This window comes from Adiantum capillus-veneris, chromosome 14 (assembly GCF_014529385.1).
Source record: "Adiantum capillus-veneris isolate H3 chromosome 14, ASM1452938v2, whole genome shotgun sequence".
Lineage (NCBI taxonomy): Eukaryota > Viridiplantae > Streptophyta > Polypodiopsida > Polypodiales > Pteridaceae > Adiantum > Adiantum capillus-veneris.
Window position 1 is genome coordinate 98,908,531 of NC_140944.1, and position 22,650 is coordinate 98,931,180.

Below are 22,650 nucleotides of genomic sequence, written 5' to 3' on the forward strand. Positions count from 1 at the left end.
AGTACAGATGGACCCGGCCAAGATTGAGACTATAAGTGATTGGCCCGATTTGAAGAATGTTCATGAAGTTAGAAGCTTCTTGGGCTTGTATTCTTACTACCGGCGGTTCATTCGAAAGTTTGCAGAGGTAGCTTCCCCTTTGCACTTTTTGACACAGGAAGGAGTTCCTTTCTCGTGGGGACCCACAAAGGTGACTGCCTTTCAGACACTGAAAGAGAAATTGACTACTGGACCGGTATTGACTTTGCCGGATTTGCAAAGTCATTTGAAGTATATTGTGATGCTTGTGGTTGTAGTCTTGGAGTGGTCTTAATGCAAGAAGGCCATGTGATCGCCTATGAAAGGCGATTGTTTTCGAGGCGAGAATTGACAGCACAGATTTATGAGAAAGAGCTTTTGGCAGTGATCCATGCTCTTACTACTCAGTGGCGACATTATCTACTTGGAGCCGATTTTACAATCTTCGCTGATCATCAGAGTTTACGCTACTTCTTGTCACAGAAGCAGCTTTTGGAAAAGCAGATGCGGTGGGCTAACATCTTGTCACAGTTTGACTTCCAGATTGTCCATGTTCAGGGAGAGAAAAACTTGGTGGCAGATGCTTTGTCTTGGAAGCCGCTAGTCTTGGCTATTTCCGCAATTCATCATAGAAGCTTTGAGGACATGGTTGATCATGGCACATATCCAGATTTTTCCGATGTATTCACTCGAATACAGAATGGGGAGGTAGTAGCGGGATATTCCATATGGGATGGCTACTTGATGAAGAAAACAATTTTGTGCGTTACACAGTCGTTGAGGGAAAAAGTTCTGACTGAGTGCCATTGTCCACCTTTTACAGGTTATCGTGGGATCGACACCACCTTGAAAGGTGTGGAGCGTTACTTCTTTTGGCCAAGACTCAAGAAAGATGTAGACGTCTCTGTACGCAGTTGTCTAGTATGCGAGAAGGTCAAGTTTGACAAGCATAAGGCACAGGGATTGCTAAAGCCTTTAGCCATTCCCACCCGCCCCTAGCAAAGTATTGCAATGGATTTCATTTTTGATCTCCCGAAGACACAAAGTGGGCATGAGGGCATTTTGATTGTTATCGTTAGATTTAGCAAGCAAGCTCACTTCATTCCAGTGAAGAAAAAAGTCAATCCGGATCATTTAGCAGACTGTTCATTGCACACATTTTCAGACTACATGGCATGCGTGAGACAATAGTCTCGGACAGAGATCCCCGATTCACGAGTTTGTTTTGGAGGGATATTTGGGAGAACATTGACACACGGTTGGAGTTCTTGTCATCATTCCACCCGCAAACAGATGGGCAATCTGAGATTGCAAATTCCGTTGTTCTGGATTTATTGAAGTCTTACATTTCTGAAGACTCAATGAGAAATTATTTTACCCTTGGTGGAATTTGCCTACAATAACATGATACACTGTTCGACGGGAAGGCACCATTTGAGATCATTGAAGGTGCTCCGAAGGTTCCACCCTTCTTAGTACGAAAGGTAAGATTTTGGAAGCCGACCAGTACACGAGAGACTTGGACACAGCTTTTGCCAAGATCCGGGAGGCTTTAGCGAAATCTCAAGAACGACACAAGAAGGCAACAGATCGACATCGACGAGATTTGAAATTAAAGGAAGACGATTGGGTGCTCTTATGTTTGAGAAGACACGCCTAAGAAAGAACAAGGGAAAGGAGCTGCTTTTTCCAAAGCTTAGCATGAGGTATTATGGTCCTTTCCAGATAAAAGCAAAGATAAATGATGTCTCCTTTAGACTGAAGTTGCCCGATACTTGGAAGATTCACAATGTATTTCATGTGAGTCTATTGAAGCCTTTTAAAGGCGATGTGCTCGATGATGGGGAGCCAGATGAGCAGCCCGAAATGGAGGAAAGCGAGGAGATACTTGTTGCATAACAGATTTTGGCACACAAGGACAGAAAGATAACAGGTAAAGTGATTAGGCGGTTCTTGGTTAAGTTCAAGAACTATCCTGCATTGGATGCGAATTGAATGGAGGAGGACCTAGCAGATACTCCTCAGATTTTGGAACTTTACCTTGAAGCATTCGGTTTAGCATAGTCTAGTGCGATAGAACCCCGACTTCAGCGAGGGTGAATCTAGTGCAGCGGGTTTGTACAAGAGAGGAGTCACTCCACTCCTTTGTCAACAGATTACCCCGATTTTGAATAGAGTCACTGATGTCCCCTTTGGGTTTCAGGGATACTAAAGGGCTGAGTAGTATTCTGCTGTATGACTTTATAATTGGAATTCCCGAAAATGAAAATCATTGATTTTTACTCAACTTGTTTGAGTGCAGGAACTGAAAGACGAAATGACTGCAGCATTTCGGTCTCATAAATCTCTATAGACACGATTGCAATAAGGATTAGTTAATTGGGCATCCGCGAGGTCCGGAATGGATCTAGATGGGATTACTAAATACTGTCACGTGACACATCCCAACCCTATGTGTCCGTGGACAAGCTACACCACAGCAGGGTTCAGTCAGTCCGATCAAGTTAGATTAGCAGTGATCTGGCACTTTGGTGAGTCTATTCGTAGACCGTGCATGCCCAGTGACTTACTGTAGATGCATATCCTCCGGTTGCACACAGCATGATCATCGGAATTCCCATCAGAATCCATTAGCATCAGTTAGGGGAATTTTCCAGTGCATTTAGCCTATTTTCCTATTTATTGGGATTTTTCACTTATTATTTTTAAGTGACTTTCCTACAAAAGTAGGTAGGGCAATTTTGCTAAGTTAATATATAAGCAAACCAAAGTTCACACTTTCTGGCAGAAGAGGCAGCAGGAGCTTCCCGCTCAACAGGCAACTTCTCAGCAGTACCCCCCTTATGACCGATCGCCATCAACCATCAGTTCCTGGCGTTTTTCCCCCTACAGACACATCAGCCATGCAGCGTTTTTAACTCTGTAACCTCAGCGTTTTTTTCCAGAAATTACTAACACTAGGATCTACTGGCATTTTAGCGTTTTCTCAGCATGGAAAGGCACTGCAGAGACAGCGTTTTTCAGCCTTCATTAAGAGCAGCAAAACGCAGCAATAAGGAGACTTAGCATCAGCGTTTTGATCATCAATTCAGCCCGACCAAAGACCATCATTTTCAGCCATGAAGAAAACGCAGAATTCAGCCATGACTCAGTAGCCGATTAGCCCAACCCGGTTGCAGATTGTTTCCCCATTTTCAACCAAAGAAACGCAGCCAAAACAGTCCATTTTCAGCCTTGAAACAGTCCAAGAAATTCAGCATCTAGAAGATCCCAGAATTCAGCCTTAGCCGTCGTCGTCACCGGAATGGTCCCATTGCCTCAGTCCATTGCATACGCATTGTACACCTTTGTGCAATCAAAGTAGACCACTCTCGCCGACGAGAGTGGGGCCTTCGGAGGAGGGTTTTACAACCTCTCGGTGTTGTATCTCTTCTCTCTCCTTCTCTCAGTCTCATTCATTTGCACGCACAGTATCCACTCACTTTGTTCGTGACCACAACACTCTACAAGACGGAAAGCTCTCTCTTTCCCTAAGAACTAAAAGGAACCTTGAGAGATAAAGATCACTAATCTTGAGAAAATACAACATTCATTCCGCTGCACCTAACATTGGTATCAGAGCTTTGGAAGTGTTCTACATTACTCAAGGAAAGAACCACAAGAACCACAAGAAATTTTTTTTCTTGTTGCAATCGCACGAACCCAAGTTTACTTGGGCATGGCTATTCCTAATCGTGGTTTGTTGAAGAGTGACAGGAATCCCAAGAAAGAAGGGCTTGTCCAGCCTCCCCTTGTGTCTCTTTTCACTCATTGAGAGCGGACCGTGCACTTAGCGGCCGGCCAATCGACGTGAGGTGGGAAAAAGCAACCTTGGTGTGAGCTCAAGGCCGCCAAGGGGTGCGCCCGCAGAAAGGAGTAAAACTCGGGTGAAAAGAAGATCCTTCTCCAACGCGATTTGCAAGCGAAAGAAAACCTCAAGAACCCAAGACCCTCAAGACTCAAGAACCTCAAGAACCCAAGATTCTCACGAATCAAGGACCTCAAGAACCTCAAGACCCTCAAGAACCCAAGTTCCTCGTGAACTTAAGAACCCACAAGAACCCACGATTGCAGAATGGTCATCACTCGAAGCGGAATGGATACTTCGCTTGGAAGGGATTAGCATGAGAGAGGCGAAGAAGAATTTTCCCCACCAGGAGGTTTTTCCGACCCTTCCCCATCTACGACAAAGATTGCACTAACTCCTATGGAGGAGTTGGAACAAGAAAGAGAAGCAGACAGAAAAGCCTACGAAGAAGACATGGCAGCCATCGAGCGTAAGTACCAAGAAAGAATGGCAGCCATAGCGCGCGAGAGCAAAGCAAGACAAGCAGATTTTGATCGCCAGAACAAAGCCCTCAAAGAAAAGAGCGACCAACACATGAAAGAGTTCTTGCGACTCTTTTCTATTGTGCAGGCGCAGTTCGCACAAGATTTGGAAAAGGAGACTCTCTCAGTCTCTTCTTCTCCAAAGCATGACCCACAGGATTTGCATGATTGTGTGAAGCATGATGGTGATTTGATTGACAATGACTTGCATGATGATTTGAAGCACAATGATAAGCATGATGATTTGGATGCCAATGATTTGCATAATGATTTGGATGACAATGACAAGTATGATGATTTGCATGATCAAGATGTGATTTCTCACAAGCATGATGATTTGCATGATCAAGATGTGATTTCTCACAAGTATGATGAGTTGCATGAAGAAGATGTGATTGTTCACAAAGATGATGTGTTAGTGGATGCTTTTTCTAGCGAAGCTAACCTCGTTGTAAATTCGATCAGTCACGAAGATTTGATCTTGGCTTTCGAGTCGAGGTCCAAAGTACCCCCACAGGAAGATTCGATCATTCAGGACGAACCGATCTTGGCTCTCGAGCCTTGGTCCAAAGAACCCTCATAGGAAGTATTATGTGTTCTCATGATTGATACGCACGCATTGTTCAAATGTTTCATTCGTGATCGTTTCCTGTATTTTGGTCAGCATCGTTATGTGATCCCTTTTCCTAGGCATGACATATTGTATGTTGAGCACGTTTCTCTCATGGATGAGCACGAATGTATGCGGATCGTTCATGAAAAGTTGAAAGGTTTGTATGTAAGGAAGTCGCATTCCATGTCTCTTCCTTGGCATGACACAGTTTCAGAAAGAGCACATGACAGTATGAGTACCAAACATGGGCATTTCCATTATGATTTGCCACAGTTGAATGATTTTGATCAAATAGAAAAGATTCGATCTCATTGTTTGCATGTGTTTGATGAACGGGTTGTCACTCCGTCTCTATGTTTGTCTACATTGCATGCACAGTCTTTAGCAAAGACAAGATTTTTTCCCTTCACTTTACATGGAATGGGTATGTTCATGGTTTTGTGTTGGAGATTGTTTCAGGAATTTTCAGCCATGGAGATTCTTGAAGATGGAAGAAGCACGACTCTCGACGAAGTTGAAGTAAGAAAGGAGATTCAGAAAACTTTGTGTCGCTTTCGGCGCGGCCCAAAGAAGCAAGCGTTGCAGACCTTTATGAAGTTCAAGTACCGCACGACCCACACATCAGAGTGGGCCGGCGAAGAGTCCCTTCCATGATTCCGGATGCTGTTGGCGATCTCCTTCGACACCATACAGTTCGGTACCAGTACCTCACTTTGAAAAGGAGGGGATGTCACGTGACACATCCCAACCCTATGTGTCCGGGGACAAGCTACACCACAGCAGGGTTCAGTCAGTCCGATCAAGTTAGATTAGCAATGATCTGGCACTTTTGTGAGTCTATTCGTAGACCGTGCATGCCCAGTCACTTAGTGTACATGCATATCCTCCGGTTGCACACAGCATGATCATCGGAATTCCCATCAGAATCCATTAGCATCAGTTAGGGGAATTTTCCAGTGCATTTAGCCTATTTTCCTATTTATTGGGATTTTTCACTTATTATTTTTAAGTGACTTTCCTACAAAAGTAGGTAGGGCAATTTTGCTAAGTTAATATATAAGCAAACCAAAGTTCACACTTTCTAGCAGAAGAGGCAGCAGGAGCTTCCCGCTCAACAGGCAACTTCTCAGCAGTACCCCCCTTATGACCCATCGCCATCAACCATCAGTTCCTGGCGTTTTTCCCCCTATAGACACATCAGCCATGCAGCGTTTTTAACTCTGTAACCTCAGCGTTTTTTTCCAGAAATTACTAACGCTAGGATCTGCTGGCATTTTAGCGTTTTCTCAGCATGGAAAGGCACTGCAGAGACAGCGTTTTTCAGCCTTCATTAAGAGCAGCAAAACGCAACCATAAGGAGACTTAGCATCAGCGTTTTGATCATCAATTCAGCCCGACCAAAGACCATCATTTTCAGCCATGAAGAAAACGCAGAATTCAGCCATGACTCAGTAGCCGATTAGCCCAACCCGGTTGCAGATTGTTTCCCCATCTTCAACCAAAAAAACGCAGCCAAAACAGTCCATTTTCAGCCTTGAAACAGTCCAAGAAATTCAGCATGTAGAAGATCCCAGAATTCAGCCTTAGCCGTCGTCGTCACCGGCATAGTCCCATTGCCTCAGTCCATTGCATACGCATTGTACACCTTTGTGCAATCAAAGTAGACCACTCTCGCCGACGAGAGTGGGGCCTTCGGAGGAGGGTTTTACAACCTCTTGGTGTCGTATCTCTTCTCTCTCCTTCTCTCAATCTCATTCATTTGCACGCACAGTATCCACTCACTTTGTTCGTGACCACAACACTCTACAAGACGGAAAGCTCTCTCTTTCCCTAAGAACTAAAAGGAACCTTGAGCGATAAAGATCACTAATCTTGAGAAAATACAACATTCATTCCGCTGCACCTAACAAATACGTTGCTGATTGGTCATGGTCTGAGATTTGGAATGAATTTGTCATGTGATGTCCTGTGATGTCAAGTGATGTCCGGTGATGTGACTTGTCGTCTTGTACAAGTGCTAGATGTGTTGTGTCTAGTGTGTCGATACTAACAGTCAGTGTCTACTAAGACACTTTATGGCCTCTGTCTGTTTTGCGGGTGTAATCGAGGGTGATTACAATTCTTTCAAGAGGGGGGTAGTCACAAACTAGTGACGTGGCAGGCCCCTGGACACACCCACCCACCCTTGAGCAATCCCGTGAAATGCACCGACAGGCTGACGTGGCAAGGTTTACGGACGCTCGTAATTTGCGCTGACTATTGACGTGGAAGATTTTTGCAAAACGTGCTGACTTGCTTACTTGGCAGTACGTACGGATTTTCGGAAATTACGCTGGCTGTTTTAGCAGCTTTTGGTTACGGTTGCTTTTGAGTTTGAGAAGCTTTTGAGTTTAAATTTTGGGGCTCCGCTTTTGGGCATCCCTTGTACGAATAAATAAGTCCTTTGGGACTCACTCCTCAGAGCATTTGGACGCAGAGTCTGAGAGTGAGTACTCACGGACTCTCTTGTACTTTGCACAATAATTAATATAAAAACAAATACCGAAAGGCGTGCCAGTCTTTGGGGCCAATACCTCTTGGCACGGAACTACGCCGGGCCCTGTCGTCTTTGTGAACTGTTTTGAAGTGAATCTCTGCTGTGTCGCGGTAGAATCTTAACTTGGGGTGTCCAAGTTTGTTACAATTGAAAGTGGCTTTAAGTATTTTACGCCCATCCTACCACGCCAACAGCAACCTATGCAAAACGCGGGCATGTCAGTACAAGCTTTATGCAATATCCTTTTTAGGTTTTAGGCCCCTCGGCCGGTGACTCCCAGGTTGGCCAAGGTTGGCAGAGGTTCCTAACCCTCCTAGGAACCTTGCCACGTCACTATCTTGTGACATTATGTAACAGTTCTTAGTTCCCCTTGGGGTAGGCACCATTCTTGGGCGCTCCAGGGGGGGTCCAAGAAACAGAATTTCAGCTATGTTGAGAGAGAGAGAGAGAGAGAGAGAGAGAGAGAGAGAGAGAGAGAGAGAGAGAGAGAGAGAGAGAGAGAGAGAGAGCTGCTGACATTCATTCTTATTGAACTTTATGTGCAGGATCTTTCTAGTCCAGTTTTGCAACATGCTATCAAAGGTAAACTAAATAGCACAGAAATATTATGGTGATAAATCGGTTATGTGCTTTATTTACTCCAAATGATAATGTGGATGCAGCATTCTCGCCTTTGAAGCTTCGTTTGGGGGGGTCGCTGCAAGACAGGATTTTGTATGACATTGGGGATCTTATAAAAGAGTGCAAGCCATTTTCAGTGGATAGCAGCCGCTTGTTTGGGTTCAACGGGGGTTGTTTGCCCATGGGGAGATGGGATGAGCTCAATATATTTTTTCAATCTGTGGGGTATGACTTTCTATACACTCTTGTCATTTGGTTCTTGGTAAATGTGGTTGGTTTTCCATTCATACTTTTTTCAATACCAAACCTTTTCTCGAGCAAGTTTAATCATTGTTTTAAAACCTAAACACAGGTATTTTTTAAATGAGCTTAATGGGTCATCATTATCACCTTCTTCATACATGGTCCAGCGTCGTCGTCTAGGGTAGTGAGTCTATACAAAGCACGTCTGCACCATCCCTGCACATCTGAGCCTCGACACCCCCATTGTACCCGTGAGTTCTGGGTAGGAGCTGAGTGTGCTGCCATGCCAGAGTTTGTACTGGTTTCTCTGAGATAGTCGAGTCCATATGTCCTAGTCTGCTGCTGTGTCTCTGTGTCGATTTACAGTTATCTATTGTTTCCTGTGTTTTCGTTCTGTTCGAGTGAGATGTCACGCACATTGCACTGAGGAGCACCCATCGTAGAGAGCCCGACACACTATCCATGCTACAGCTGCATAGGATCTGGTCAATCTAGTCTCTGTTGCTCTTCTCAGCGAAAAAACCGGCCCACTTAAAACTACTCCCAGATAAGTATATGCATCTGTATACTCCACAATCTCCTGCCCATAGGTAAATGTGGGAGATGACTTCCTGACCCACTGCAGTGTGCAGTGTGGTGTTAAACACCATAACCTTGGTTTTACCAAGGTTGACAGACAATCCACTATCCTCCGCAAACACATGTAAGGCATTCAAGTGGCGTTGCATTCCCTTTGGGGAGTGAGAAATCAACACAATATTATCAGCATATAACAATAGTGGGATCCATGTCCCTGATAGTTGTGCTCCTCTACCCCCTAGTCTCGTAATGTAATCAGAGGCCTCATGGACATACATACCAAACAAAGTAGGAGATAGCGAGCATCCCTACTTCACTCCAATAGTGGAGGTAGAAATCCCCTCGGGAGTGCGTACCTGCCCCGCAACTGATCTATATAAAGCCATAATCCCCCAAATGAGCTATGTGGGTACTCCCATGACGTGCAGTTGCCGCATTAGTCTAGGTCTAGGTAGTGTATCAAAAGCTTTGCGGAAGTGCACAAAGGTACAATATATCCTTTTCCAATGTGACCTACCCTCCTCAATAATGGCTCGTAGAGTCAGGATGTGATGAAGAGTAGAGAAACCCCTCCTTAAACTTGCCTGTCGTGTTGCTAGTATACTATGCTCAATTGTTGCTCAAGAATGGATGCGTATGACCGTGCTAATGTGTGACTGATGATAATAGTGCGGTAGTTCCCAGTCTCCATAGGGTCTCCTGCCTTTAGGATAGACACAATAGTAGACAAACTCCAAGTCTCAAGCAGGCCCTCACACATAGCACGGCTGAACATCAAGCAGTGTGTTTTGCGGAAATCCGTACTGCCATTCATGTGGCACTATCAGTGGAAATTGCGAAAATCCGTATAGCTGCCACGTCAGCATGTCAACGTGAAATCCGGAATTCCGTGTAGCTTTGCCACATCGTCAGCCTTTACGCAGGTGAGTATGTAAGGTTGGTGGAACTTTTACTTCTTCTGTTGCTTCTTTTTAGGGCTTAGACCCCTCGCCCGGGACTGCAGGTTGGCTCGGTCCTTTAGTGATTTGACACATCAGAAATTTGTGGCATTCCCCCTTATTGAAAGAGAGTAATCGTCCGGGATAACAACATATCTGCAAAACAACACAAGTTAGCTTAAAAAGTTCTTCCGAGGGACAATTAAAATTTTCATTCCAAATCAAAGCTCTTGATATCCTGGGTCAATGGCTTCCAAAAGAATCTTATCCAATAAGGAGTCTCATTCCAATTTGGAGCTCTTGATATCCTGGGTCGTTGGCTCCAAGAAAAATCTCATCCAAAAAGGAGTCTCGTTCCAGTTTGGAGCTCTTGATATCCTGGGTCGTTGGCTTCCCAAAAGTATCTCATCCAATAAGGAATATTTAGTGATTGGCACATCAGAATGCAGCACAAATGCTCACATATGCATGTTACAAGACACAACGAACAACGCCGCTGAGCACTCCCCCGAGACAGACGGTCTGTGGTGAAAAGCTACTCAACAGCTACCTCGTCACTCCCCTCGCAAATAACCTAAAAAGGTCTCGGCCATGAGTTCTGAAGACTGGTACAACCAAACGCTCCCCAGACATCCCGTCTGCAACGTTTGGAGGTTTTCTAGCATACAACAAAACGCTCCTCGACATCCCTTCTGCGTCGTTCCGAGGTTCAAACAATACCAAAACAACATTTCTCACTACTCCACCCGGGAGTAAATTACCAATCAATGAAACCAGTATTTAAAACCAGAGTCAAACAATTCAAATCGGCACCAAGCCAGGTTTAAAACAAATACCATCCATTTCAAACAAATTTCAAACAATACTTCCTCAAACACAGTGTAAAAGTATCTAACTACAAAACAACTCAAAAATTCATTTAGGTTTTTATTTGGACAGCCGAACTTTGAGGATGACTAACTTATCCTTTTGCATCAGGGAAATGGTTCGGTTCCGGATGTGGCGAATCGCATCATTCTTGTCGTGCAAAGGCATGCCGAAGAGAACGTCGCAATTGCCCAACTTCATAATGTGGAAATTGGCTTTTCCATTATAATCTTGCATAGTCAATGGAAGAGCACCAATGAGCGTTACCACTTTCTGGGTTTGCCCCGTGGCTAGCTCGACTTCTACTTCTCCACCCTCTGCATCATAATCAAAGTGCATCTGCTTCAAGAATTCTGGATGGATAAATTTCTCTGTAGCTTCCGGGTCAAAGAAAATAAGGGCTTTCAAGCCGTTGACTTTGTCATATGCACGACATAATTCATTTGTACTTTCAAGGCATATGCCATAGATATTAGGGACTAGTCCAATAGTGGGTCTAGCTCTCTTAACTGGAGGTGGCCTTGAGGATCGTTCTGTCGTGGGAGCAGAACGTTGCTCTATAGACATGAGGCTCGCTCGGGACATGTAGTGAATGTATGCCCTGTTTGTAAACATTCGAAGCATCGGGCTTCTTGTGAAAGGCTTTCTCATTAACGTTGTGTCAAACGAGGCCTTTGAGGTTGGGTTTTACGAGACTTCCGAGAATTTGTTCGTTGTTGCTGAGAGGTTTGGTTGGTGGCTGGAGTTAGTTCTATGGAAAACTCCAACTTTCCCTTCATCAATTGTAGCCGACCGCGGCATGGTCTATGAGCTCTTGCATAGTTGAGACTTGCTTGGATAGGCAATATTCTTGCAATGGTGATGGTAACTTAATGGTGTATCGCTCACATTGGGCCTCCAAGGGAATGAACCTAAAGGACACCGGAAGGTACACATCGAGAAACCTTTGGTTAAACCATAGTCGTTCATGGTTTCTGTGGCAAGCATTTTCAAGTTGCCCCACTCTGCCAAAATCCGGACTTCAAAGAGAGAAGTCGTATAACTACGTGCAAAAACTGACTTGAAAGCTTGCAAGGTCCTTGGAGCATGCGGTTGTGTCGCGATTGAACTCCACCATTGGATCACATTATCTTTAAGAAATCCCGCTGCTCGAAAAATCTTGGATACTTCTGTATAGTTCCCCAAAGCATAGATGTTGTCGAATTGCTCTAGGAACTGCAATGCTTTCTTTTGATCTTTTACCCCGGAAAAAGTGAAAAAATTGATAGTCGTGCCGCCATCCTTGAAATCTTTTGGTTGGTAAGGCGCGTATCCCGGGTACAGATAATAAGGGTATCCATATGGGCTCCAACTATTGTAACCTGGTGGCAGTGGTCGTGGGGGCAACGGCTATGGCAAAAGCGGTTGCACAGGATCAGGGTCAGATGGCTACACCATATTCCTGAAGACCCCCCCGATTGGAACAGACGGCTGGGAAGGTTGCCGGTTGGAAGCTTTCGTACTTTTTGGTGCCGGAGGAGGAGGTACCACCTTGGGCATCAGAGGGGGTAACATGTAATTCAAAACCTGTTGAAAACTTTGCAGCATCGGAAGATTCTGCTGAGTATGCCGCGAAAGAATGTCGCGAAGCTCGGCGAGGAGAAATTGCAAGTGATCTGTTGAATCCATGAACGCCATGTCTTGGGTTCTTTATGGCTTATGCCCTATAAAACAGAGTGGTGAAGACAGAGCGGTGCAGACGGGAGCGCGCCCGATGCACGATGACGTAAGGGTGGGAGTGGCTAATAGGTCCAGGTCAGGGCACGAAGATTCTTCAAATAAAATTCAAGTAGACTTTGGAAGCGCCGATTTGCTCCGTCTACTCTTTGGTGGACCGGTATGCTATCAGAAAAGCACTTTCCTGAAGCTCTGATACCACTGTCACGAGAGAGCACCACGTGTCAACGGAAAAGACCAGAGTGAACAGACTTTTAGCACTTCAACAACAATTGAACTTTAAGAGAAAGAGCACATGCGACATGGAGTAGCGGAATTCCACCCTAGAGAGTACTTGCCCCAAACCTTGGCGCCCCTTTCAATAATTCTTTATATTACTTGAACTCAGTACAATGCTGGTACTCGCGCTCTGCACCTTCATCCAGAAGAGTGCCAAAGACTGAGCCCTTTGCACTTATTGAAAGGCCCTTGGCCTTGAAAAGCAGTTTACATGAAAATTTTGGAACTCAAAAGCAACTGGCTCAAAAGCTGGCGCCCAAAAACAAGCAATGCGTTTTGCGGAAATCCGTACAACTGCCACGTGGCACTGTCAACCGAAATTGCGGAAATTCGTACAACTGCCACGTCTGCATGGTAGTGTGAAATCCGGGATTCTGTATAACACCATCAGCCTTTATGCAGGTAAGTGTGTAAGGTTGGTGGAACTTTTACTTCTTTTGTTGCTTCTTTTTAGGGCTTAGGCCCCTCGGCCGGGATCTATAGGTTGGCTCCATTCTTTAGTTGCTTGACATATCAGCACTTTGTGTGTGTGTGTGTGTGTGTGTGTGTGTGAGAGAGAGAGAGAGAGAGAGAGAGAGAGAGAGAGAGAGAGAGAGAGAGAGAGAGAGAGAGAGAGAGAGAGAGAGAGAGAGAGAGAGAGATTTTTTTCTTTTTATGCAGTGCGCAAGTGGTGTTTGGGCTTAATGCTTTGTATGGAAGAAGAGGACATTATAGCTCCTTGGGGCCTTGGAATTCTACAAATTCACGCAACTTCATCAAGTACACTCATGACCAGGGATATAAAATCAGCGCTTGGGAATTTGGTACTACTTAATGTGAATTTTGGATTAGTTTCTCTTTTAACGTTTGCGTGTGTGTGTGTGTGTGTGTGTGTGTGTGAGAGAGAGAGAGAGAGAGAGAGAGAGAGAGAGAGAGAGAGAGAGAGAGAGAGAGAGAGAGAGAGAGAGAGAGAGAGAGACTCACTGCTTTCCCATTGCCGCCCATTACTGTATCATTTACCCACTTGGTGATCAGGCAACTCCCGCTCCCGTTTCCCCATCACCACCACCTCGAGTCACTACTTCCCAACCCTACTGGTCAGTCACCACTCGGGGTTTGTGTAACGGGATAGCACCATGTGCCAATAGAAAAGAACAGACTGAACCAAAAGAGAAACACGACACACGAGACACGGAGTGGCGGAGTTCCATCCCAAGAGAGCACTGGCCCCAAACAATGGCGACACTTTCGGTATTTTTCTTTATATGCTTCAACACTATAGCTTTGCTCTGCATTTTCACGTGGTAGAAAGCTAGAGAGAGAGCCCACAGTTCGTATTTAAAGGCCCTTGGCCTACCAAAAGTAGTTTACATGAAAAGCATCAGATCCTAAAAGCATCTGGTTCCAAAAGCTAGCGCCCTCAGGGTCTGTCCGTACAGCAGCGCCACATCATCAACTTCCACGATTTGCGGGCAGGTCCATTCAACAGCTCCACATCAGCACGGCGCGTTTTGTGGCCATCCGTAGAGCTGCCATGTCAGCATCATTTACACAATGTGTGTGCTTGCTTTGTTTTTGTTAATTTGGGCCCCATCTGACGGGGTCCCCATAAGTTGGGAGGTGTTAGGATTAAAATCCTAACCCTCTTGTTATTTTTTTTGGGCCCCATCAGCAAGGCTTTAGAAGTTGGTAAGCTCTTCTACTTCTTCTGCTTCTATTAGATTTTAGGCCCCTCGGCCGAGACCTGCAAGTTGGCAAGGGTTTGGGCCAAGGCACCCAACAACCCAATCGATCTTCAGTGACATTTTTTTGCTAAACAACTTAAGTTAGCTCAAAAATGTCCGAGGCTCATTCAGTTCTCTCATATGAGAGTTCTTGATATTCTGGCGTAGTAAAATTAGCCATCACACCCAGACCGCGTTGATCTGTAACAAGTGTCTCGATGCACTAAAGTTATATACCCAGGCAATCTCACTCAAGTGGCACATCACATACATATGCATGTTACAAGAAACAAAAACATAGTCACCGAATTTGCCGCTAGCTCGACGGCTCACTGCTGTTGCTCCCCTCGCTGCGCCATGGCTCCCCCCCCCCCCCCCCCCCCACTGCCCGCTTGTGCTGCCTGCCCGCCACTGCCGCCTCCGCCATCCCCTCCCGTTGCTGCCAGCGTTACAGCTTTAGCCGCCCCAGCCCGCTGCCCCCCCCCCCCCCGCCCGTCCGTTGCCCGCCTGTGTTTCTTCTTAACCCCGACAGATCCTTGCAATTCGGCCTCTCTAGCACAGCGTCAGTCATTGGGGCAGTGCTTTGTACGCCTTATTGCAGCATCCTCCCGTCGCCCTCTTCTTACGCCACAGCAGTAGACACAGATGGAGGCTCCAGCTTCGCCACAAAGGGACTCGTCAGAAGCCCCCTCGCCCGACCCCGCTGAGCCCACCATTCGACTTGCTCTCTCGCCGACAGAGCAAGCGAGCCTTGCCGCAAAGGTAGAGCGATTGCAGGCGACTTCGGTCATCTGCAAGATTCTCGGCACTCGACCTAGCAAAGGAGAGCTGCGAGACCTTCTCCAGGCCCACCTTCTCGCAGAGGTGGGCAAGATCTTGGATGTCCAGATTCTCGAATTGGGTTACTATCAGATTGAGTTTGAGACCTCCGAGATGGCGTCCAAGGTCATAGCTATGAGTCCACTAGCCATCCGAGCATCACGTGCCCACTTTCGACAGTGGCGGCATGGTTTTGATCCAGCTTCGGATGTTCTAGTAGAGGAGGCAGACATCCCCATCTCGGTCTGCTTTCCGGGTTTACGGAGGGAGTACTTACCACTTCTATCCAGGATCGGCTCCGCCATTGGGACTGTCCTGGAGACACCTCGTACGGCAGCATCAGTAGCTGCCAAGGCAGCTGGTATTCCCTCAGTTCGAGTCTTGGTCAGAGATACCCACACGCTCCCGAAGGTTATCCTTTTGCCTCGGGTGAGTGGAGGTTGGTTTAGACAGAGTGTGGACTACTCGGGCCTCCCGAACCAGTGCTTCATTTGTCGACAGATGGGCAATCTAGCGAAGGCCTGTCCACGGAGGAGGCCGCGACCTGCACCACAGCCTCAGCCCCAGCCTGCCAGGGCTAGCCCTCAGCCACAGCCAGCGGCTTAGCGCACACATGCAGAGCCACACTCTGAGCCTGGGGCTCCAGCAGAGGAGGGGTGGCAGCAGGTCCGTGGTCGACGATGATAGGGGCCACAGCGTCAGCCTAGCACTCAGGGTTGCCCTCAGGCGCCTACTCAATAGTTACCCGGAACGGAAAATTGGAACGAGGAACAAGGAACGGCAACATGCATGAAATGCCATTCCTTGTTTCGGATACTCACGTTTGAAACACGGAACGGGGATTCGGAACGGGAAATTGGGATGGGAACGGGGAACGGGGACCTGAAAATGGCCATTCCCTGGTACTATGGCCTACTCAGCAGCAGTGGGTTCCCACGAGGAACCGTTTTGGTCCTCTTGAGCAGGAGGAGATCCTTGCGCCAGCCCCCACCTCCGCTTCACCCTCGACAGCCTCTCCCACCCCAGAGTTCCCCCCTCTTCCTCATACTCCCCCCCGCCTTCTGCTCCCGTCGCCTCTCCACCTCGGCCCCCTTCCTCTGTTGCCCCATCCCGCCTCTCTTCTCCACCACTCCCCCCAGCTCCTTCTTCCCCCCCCCCTCCTACTCTAGTTCCCCTGTCGGCCCAAGGGACAGGGCCTTCTCCAGCGGCTAGGAGATCTCTTGGCAACGCCTTTGCCACGAGTCACCTAGCGAGAGAGGGTCAACCTTTCTTACGGCCCCCTCTGCAGATTCAGACATCTTCCCTAGCAGCTATCCCTCGTGGTCTGACGAGCATTGACATCCGACGCCGTTGGGACTTCTTCGACTACGGCTTCACTCGTTTTCTCGGCGATTCCGCAGCAGACCATGAGGCAGCTTGCTTCAGGGTCCATGCCTTGTTCCTTGCCGCTAGGGGGAGAGAGGCCTTGGACTCAGCAGTTGGTTTCTCCTTCCCCCTCTGTGGCAGGGCCGAGACAGAGTGGACCCTCGACTCATTTTTGGGATGGTTGCATACACAAGTCCTAGAGTTCTCTCACCACATGGGAGAACTTCGAGTTACAGATATGCTGCAGACTTTGTGGCCATTGGCCAAGTTTGCGGTGACACCCCCAGACTCAGCAGGATGTAGGCACATTGTGGTGTACTTCTTTGCTGATACGTAGTGTTTGCCTTGCTATGTATACATTCATGAGGACTCTTGGACAGAGGAGGTTGCTTTACGCACGGCTCGTTCTGCTTGGGCTTGGGCTAGGCACTCATTGCAGTCACGCCTATCTAGAGGACGCTCGGATGCGGATTACTCCCCATCCAAGCCTGCCTCGAAGATATCCCGTCTAGCTGCTGCGGCAGCATCTGTTCTCTCTCGCTCCCCATGAGGATCGTCTCATGGAACGTGCAGGGACTAGGTGGGCCCCAGTTTCAGCGTCAGCGGGGCCGATTGTGTTAGGAGCTTCAGCGCTGCCTTGTGGGAGGAGAGATTGATCTCCTTATGCTTCAGGAGCACCACCTGTGTGAGAGCCGCATTCGGTGATGTGGTCAGATTTTGCGTGGACGATATGATACCTTTTGGTCAGCTGCTTTTGGACCTGGAGGCATCCAGGGTGGGGTATGTACGACTATTGCGGACTCATTGCAGCAGGCCATTGTGGGTAGAGGGATTATTGTGCCAGGCAGGGCTCAGTGGATTACTATGCAGGTTCAGGGTGGCCTTGTGGGTTTCCTGATCTATGCGCCCAATGTAGCGAGTGCTCGTGCAGAGTTTTGGTCACAGATTGTTGAGTCTCTGCCGCAGGCAGATCATTGGTACATAGGAGGGGACTTCAACATGTTGGAGGACCCTTCTGACAGGATTGGTGGTAGCCATGCTACTGTGCATGGAGTCGAGTTGGCAGCTTGGGAGAGGTTATGTATGACTTTGAGGGTCTCGGATACCTGGCAGCACTCTGGTTTTGTGAGGCCCCCAAACAGTCTTGCCTTCTCTAGATCGGACCGCAGAGTGGGAGGAGTGAATCCTTCGCGGATAGATTGCTTCTACACTAGTGACCACTTCACTGACTTGGGAGGCGGCAGGGACCTCCTTCTCGGACCATGCACCAGTGATCCTCACAGTGGCAGACAGGCAGAGGAGTGGGAGCACGATGCTCCGCATCCCAGAGCGGGTCTTGTTGGACTCAGCACTCAGAGAGAGGGTAGAGGCTCTCTGGACAGAGGGCATGGACAGACAGGATTCTCCTGCAGACAGAGTGGCCTCAGGCCTAGCTCAGATTAGCCACTTTTTTCTTCAGGAGTCTCTGGCTCGCCGGGCTGCAGCGAGAGAGGCGGAGCAGCGTCTCAGACGGGGCATTGCTTCATTACAGAGGATGAAGGAGCAGCATCCACACAGTCCATGGTTGGAGGAGCAGTTACAGCAGGCTTGACAGGAGCTTGCTAGCACAGAGGAGAGGCGTCATGAGTTTGCCTTCCACCAAGAGGCATCTCAGTGGACTCAGGTGGGTGACAGAGTGACTAGTGCTTTTTTTGAGATGGTGGGATCTCAGCACTCGCATGCCAAGGTCATACAGTTGAGGAGGCCCGATGGGTCAGTAGCTTGTGAGCCCGAGGATATGCGTGCAGTTGCTACTGACTTTTACCATGAGTTACTGTCTGCTGAGCCCCAGTCAGAGCAGCAGGATGCATGCGGGGAGCGCGGGCACGATGCCATGTCTTGTGACAGAGGAGATGCGCCAGAGGCTAGAGATGCCACTTCAGCTTAAGGAGCTTCACACGGCTCTTAGGGCCCTCTGTCACCAACGTGTGACTACTATCTATCCTTTTTGTTGATTTCTTTCTTATTATTTATTTACTTTCACTTTTTGGAAACACCCCTCGGGAAATCTAACTGCCGTGCATTGCATAGCTAGTGTGAAACTATCCAGAGGGAGTCCAGGCCTGAGGGCAAGAGAGCACTAAGGTAGGACAAGGACTATGGTTAGCCAAAGTGGGGTCATTGACTAGCCAAAGTGGAATCCTTTGCTATAGAGGCTACATTTCAGTTCTGGGTGTGGCCGTAGTGTACAAAGGGGGTCAGATGACCTAGAAAGATACAATGGCAGCATCTCCTAAAATTTAGGGAACTGCTATTTTGGGACCTGAAAATGTGTTTGCGTCATTACCTTCGGAATGACAAGGAGAACATTTTCTTACTCTGCCGTGAAGTCAACTGGGCAACTGGTTGGGAGATTTTTAGGCGGCAACCCCGAAACGGGAAAATGCTTGTAAATGCGCCAAGTGGAACATTCTAGTTCACTTTCCTCATGCATGGAGAAGTGGCGCTGAATTTGAAGGGAAGAGAGGCTCATTTGCAGATTTGGTCACAGGTTAAGAGTTATGGAGTGCTTCCTTTCCCTCCTATGTACAGTGCGGTGCCAGAAGTGATGCCCTGCACGCTACGCACTGTCCTCTCTCTCCCCTATGGCAGTATGTTATGCCCCTCTAGTGGGCTTTTCAATTGACCAATGTACAGTTGTGTGGGTTCATGCGCGATTGCCGAGGCAAGAGCCTCTTGCACAGGTATTGGATTAGCTAGCGGCTAATCCCCCGCAGGTACAGGTGAATTCGGAGAGGTTTCACGCCAGAAATCTTGTCCGATTCAAAGGGCAAGTAGCCCTACAGGTGCGAGAGCTTGAGGACTTGCTACGGATGCGACAGGCACACGAAACGGAGCCCGAAACAGTAAATTACAGCCTGCTGTGTATTTTTGCAGGTTTAGGGTTTTGGCCCTAAACGGTCCCTAATACCCCCAAGAGGTTCGGGGACGCGAGGGGACCGCTGTACAGGTGATCTGGCGCATTTTTGGGGCTGAAAACAGAGAATTCAGCGTGTTGCAGATTCTCGCCAGGTTTTGCAAAGTGCCCGTATGCGTCGGGAAAGTCATTCAATGCGTGGGAATACTGGCTGTGAAGGGTCCTAGTACAGTTATGTTGCCGAAATCGGGCCGGAACAGTTGAAATTCATCCAAGTTTGTGCGGGGCAGCTTGTAGGGAACCACAGCGTTTATTCCCTCTTTTAAACAATAAAGAAATACCGAAAGGGGCGCCTAAGTTAGGGGCCAATCTAGTGTCGGTCTTCTCATACAGGTGCATTCTAGCAGCCTGTATCCCTTTCCCCTTTGTTGTGTCTTGAAAGTACAAGTAAAGTGGGCGACACATTAAATGGGTGAAAGCAAATAAGGTTTAAGTCTAAAGCCTACCGCCCTTTTTGAAAGTACAGGCCGGTTTCATGTTTCCATCACCGGGACTAAATCACTTTTTCCCATAGAAGTGAGCCTTGGTCAGGTTGGGCTTGAAGACACAGGGGATCATATCTTCACAGGGTCAACAGACACATGAAGTGGATGATGATATATTCGGGACCCAGTTGGCTACTGTTGTGGCTATGCTCACACAAGTAATGCACAACCCGAGGTTTTTAGCCTTTCTGCAACCTCTTCTTCCGTCTCAGCAAGTTGGGTCACTGGATCATATTCAAAAGCCTGTTATCAAGGAAGCTTATCAATAGACTATGCTCAAAGATCCAAAGAACATTGGACATAAGATTACTAAGGTGACATTGGAGCAACTGAAGATTGCAGAGGATGGTTTCCTCTAGATCAAATGCTTTCAAGTGAGAGCAGATTTTTTGAGATGGGGCTCAACTCAAGGCTCCCACCAGACAACCACTCCGTGAGACCCTACACACGCATATTTCTTAGGGGCACCACCCTCTTTTATGGAGAAAGAAGATCATGGCAATAGAAAATGAGACTTGTGCTCTAGAGCTTAAAGGCATAAATGTTTCTCCAAGTATACTTCTAGGTGCCACCATCATGGACAAAGAACTAATGTAGCTAGATAAAGATTAGGAATCTCTAGACAATAAGGAGCATAAAAATAAATTCATGTGCGGTCTCCACAACCTGTGCCTAAGGTGCAAGAACAGGTGGCTGAGATGCCAGTCTTTCAAGCTGTACCAGTTCAGCCAACCACTCTTTAGCAGCCTATAGCTGGTTCTAATGTGCAGGGAAGCAACCTACAGGCTATGCAACAAGTCTTCCCACCACCTTCAGTACATCCTGGCTATTTTGGAGGTGAATCGGTATTCTAGAGCATGGCTGGTCATGCACCTGGAAATCAATTTTACACGCCAGGAACAGTGTTCGGGGGTGCTCAAACGATGATGCCTAACCCCATGTATGGTGTCACGGGCATGCTACCAGGGTTTCTAAGCACTCGGGGCCAATTTGGAATGCCACAGGAAAATTTTGGTATGGCTGGAATTACAAATCAGCAGCCAAATATGGCATTTCCAGGTCAACTTAATTGCGGTCAGGGAACACAAATGAACCCTAACAGTGTTCCCATGTTTCAGTCACTTCCATATGACAATTTGACACCGCTGGAGAGGCCAACTCCGACAAAGAAGGTGACAAAGGTGTAACATTCACGACCTTTTCAGGGTTTGATGACAGGAAGAAGGCTCTCTCATTCCTCCAGCAGTTTGACAAGGCCTATGCAGGGGAAAACTTTACAGAGGCTTCAAAGGTCCGCAAGGCGACTTTCTTGACAGGGAATGCAGGACAATGGTGGACAACTTTATTGCTTCAAGGACAAGCTCCGTCCACATGGATTTACTTCAAGCAGATTTTTGCAGCAACATGGTTATTTGAAGACTTTGAAGCAGATGTCATGACAGAATGGCACCAGCTTAATGCTGCCACTTGCAAGAATCTGGATGACTACAATCAGAAGTTTTGGAAAGCTCTACTTCCAGTAACTTCCTATAGGTTTGTGCCATTGACAAAACAGATTGAAAAATACTGTTGTGGCCTACCCAAAGGATTGAGAAAGTACTGCACAAAGACCAAAGTCACTACTTTGACGCAGCTCATCGAGGTAGCAAACACTGGCAATGGTTTGCTCAAGGGAGAAGATTGTGAATTCAATACTGGCGTCAAGGAAGGATCAGCCAAGAAAAATTCAACGAAGAAGTATGTTCCCAAGGAGGCTCCGAAAGTGACTCAGGATCCAGCCAACGCAAGGAAAGACAAAGCTACGGCTGAATCAGAAAAGGGACCAACGAAGAAATGGAAAAGACGTTTTCCTCGCAAGTCGGAAGAGCAAAAGAAGGTCCTGAGGTCAGAGAACAAATACTTCATCTGTGAGCAGCCTGGTCACATTGCTTACAATTGTCCTACAAAGAAAAGGCCAGCTAATTCTGAAGACAGGGAGGACAAGAAAGGAAAGAAGCCCATGGCTGGTCTAGTGCCAGATATGGTGGGCGACAAGCCAAATTCAGATGCAAGTGAGCTTTGCAGAGCATGGGGAAAGGTCAGGGATCAAACAGTGCTTATCTTCTTTGATCCAGGTGCCAAAGCCAACTTCATTTCCCCAGAATTGGCTTCAAAGTTGGGAATCAGACCTGAAGAGATGGGGTATACAGCAGAGGCAGGTTTGGCATGTCCTGGCCATACAGAGGCTGTGACACCCATCATCGGAAAGTTGTGCCTACATATCCAGTCCTATGTAGATGCTAAAGAATTTTACATCATGCCACTGGACAGATGTGATGTGTTGTTAGGTATTCCTTGGTTATTTCGTGTACAGGGAATCATGGATGCCTACAACAAAAAGATCATTGTACAGAGCAGGGGAAAGACTCACATTTTGGATGTAAAGCTTAAAGGGGAGTCTATTCCCACTGTATCAGCTTCTGCTATTACTTCTGTAATGAAAAAGCATCTTTCTGCGTACTTGGTTTTTGCACGTGAAGTGTCAAATTGTGATGAATCAAATTT

General features: G+C 47.2%; 1 protein-coding gene across 1 annotated transcript in view; it reads left to right on the forward strand.

Annotated features, from left to right (window-relative positions):
• The window catches only part of LOC147442829 (heparanase-like protein 3), a 77,096-nt gene that overhangs the window by 36,167 nt on the left and 18,279 nt on the right, over positions 1–22,650 (forward strand). The window contains exons 2-4 of the mRNA XM_086528847.1: positions 8,081–8,117; positions 8,198–8,381; positions 13,439–13,581. Coding sequence (XP_086384973.1) covers positions 8,081–8,117; positions 8,198–8,381; positions 13,439–13,581 — 364 coding nt within the window. The remainder of the gene's footprint in view (positions 1–8,080; positions 8,118–8,197; positions 8,382–13,438; positions 13,582–22,650) is intronic.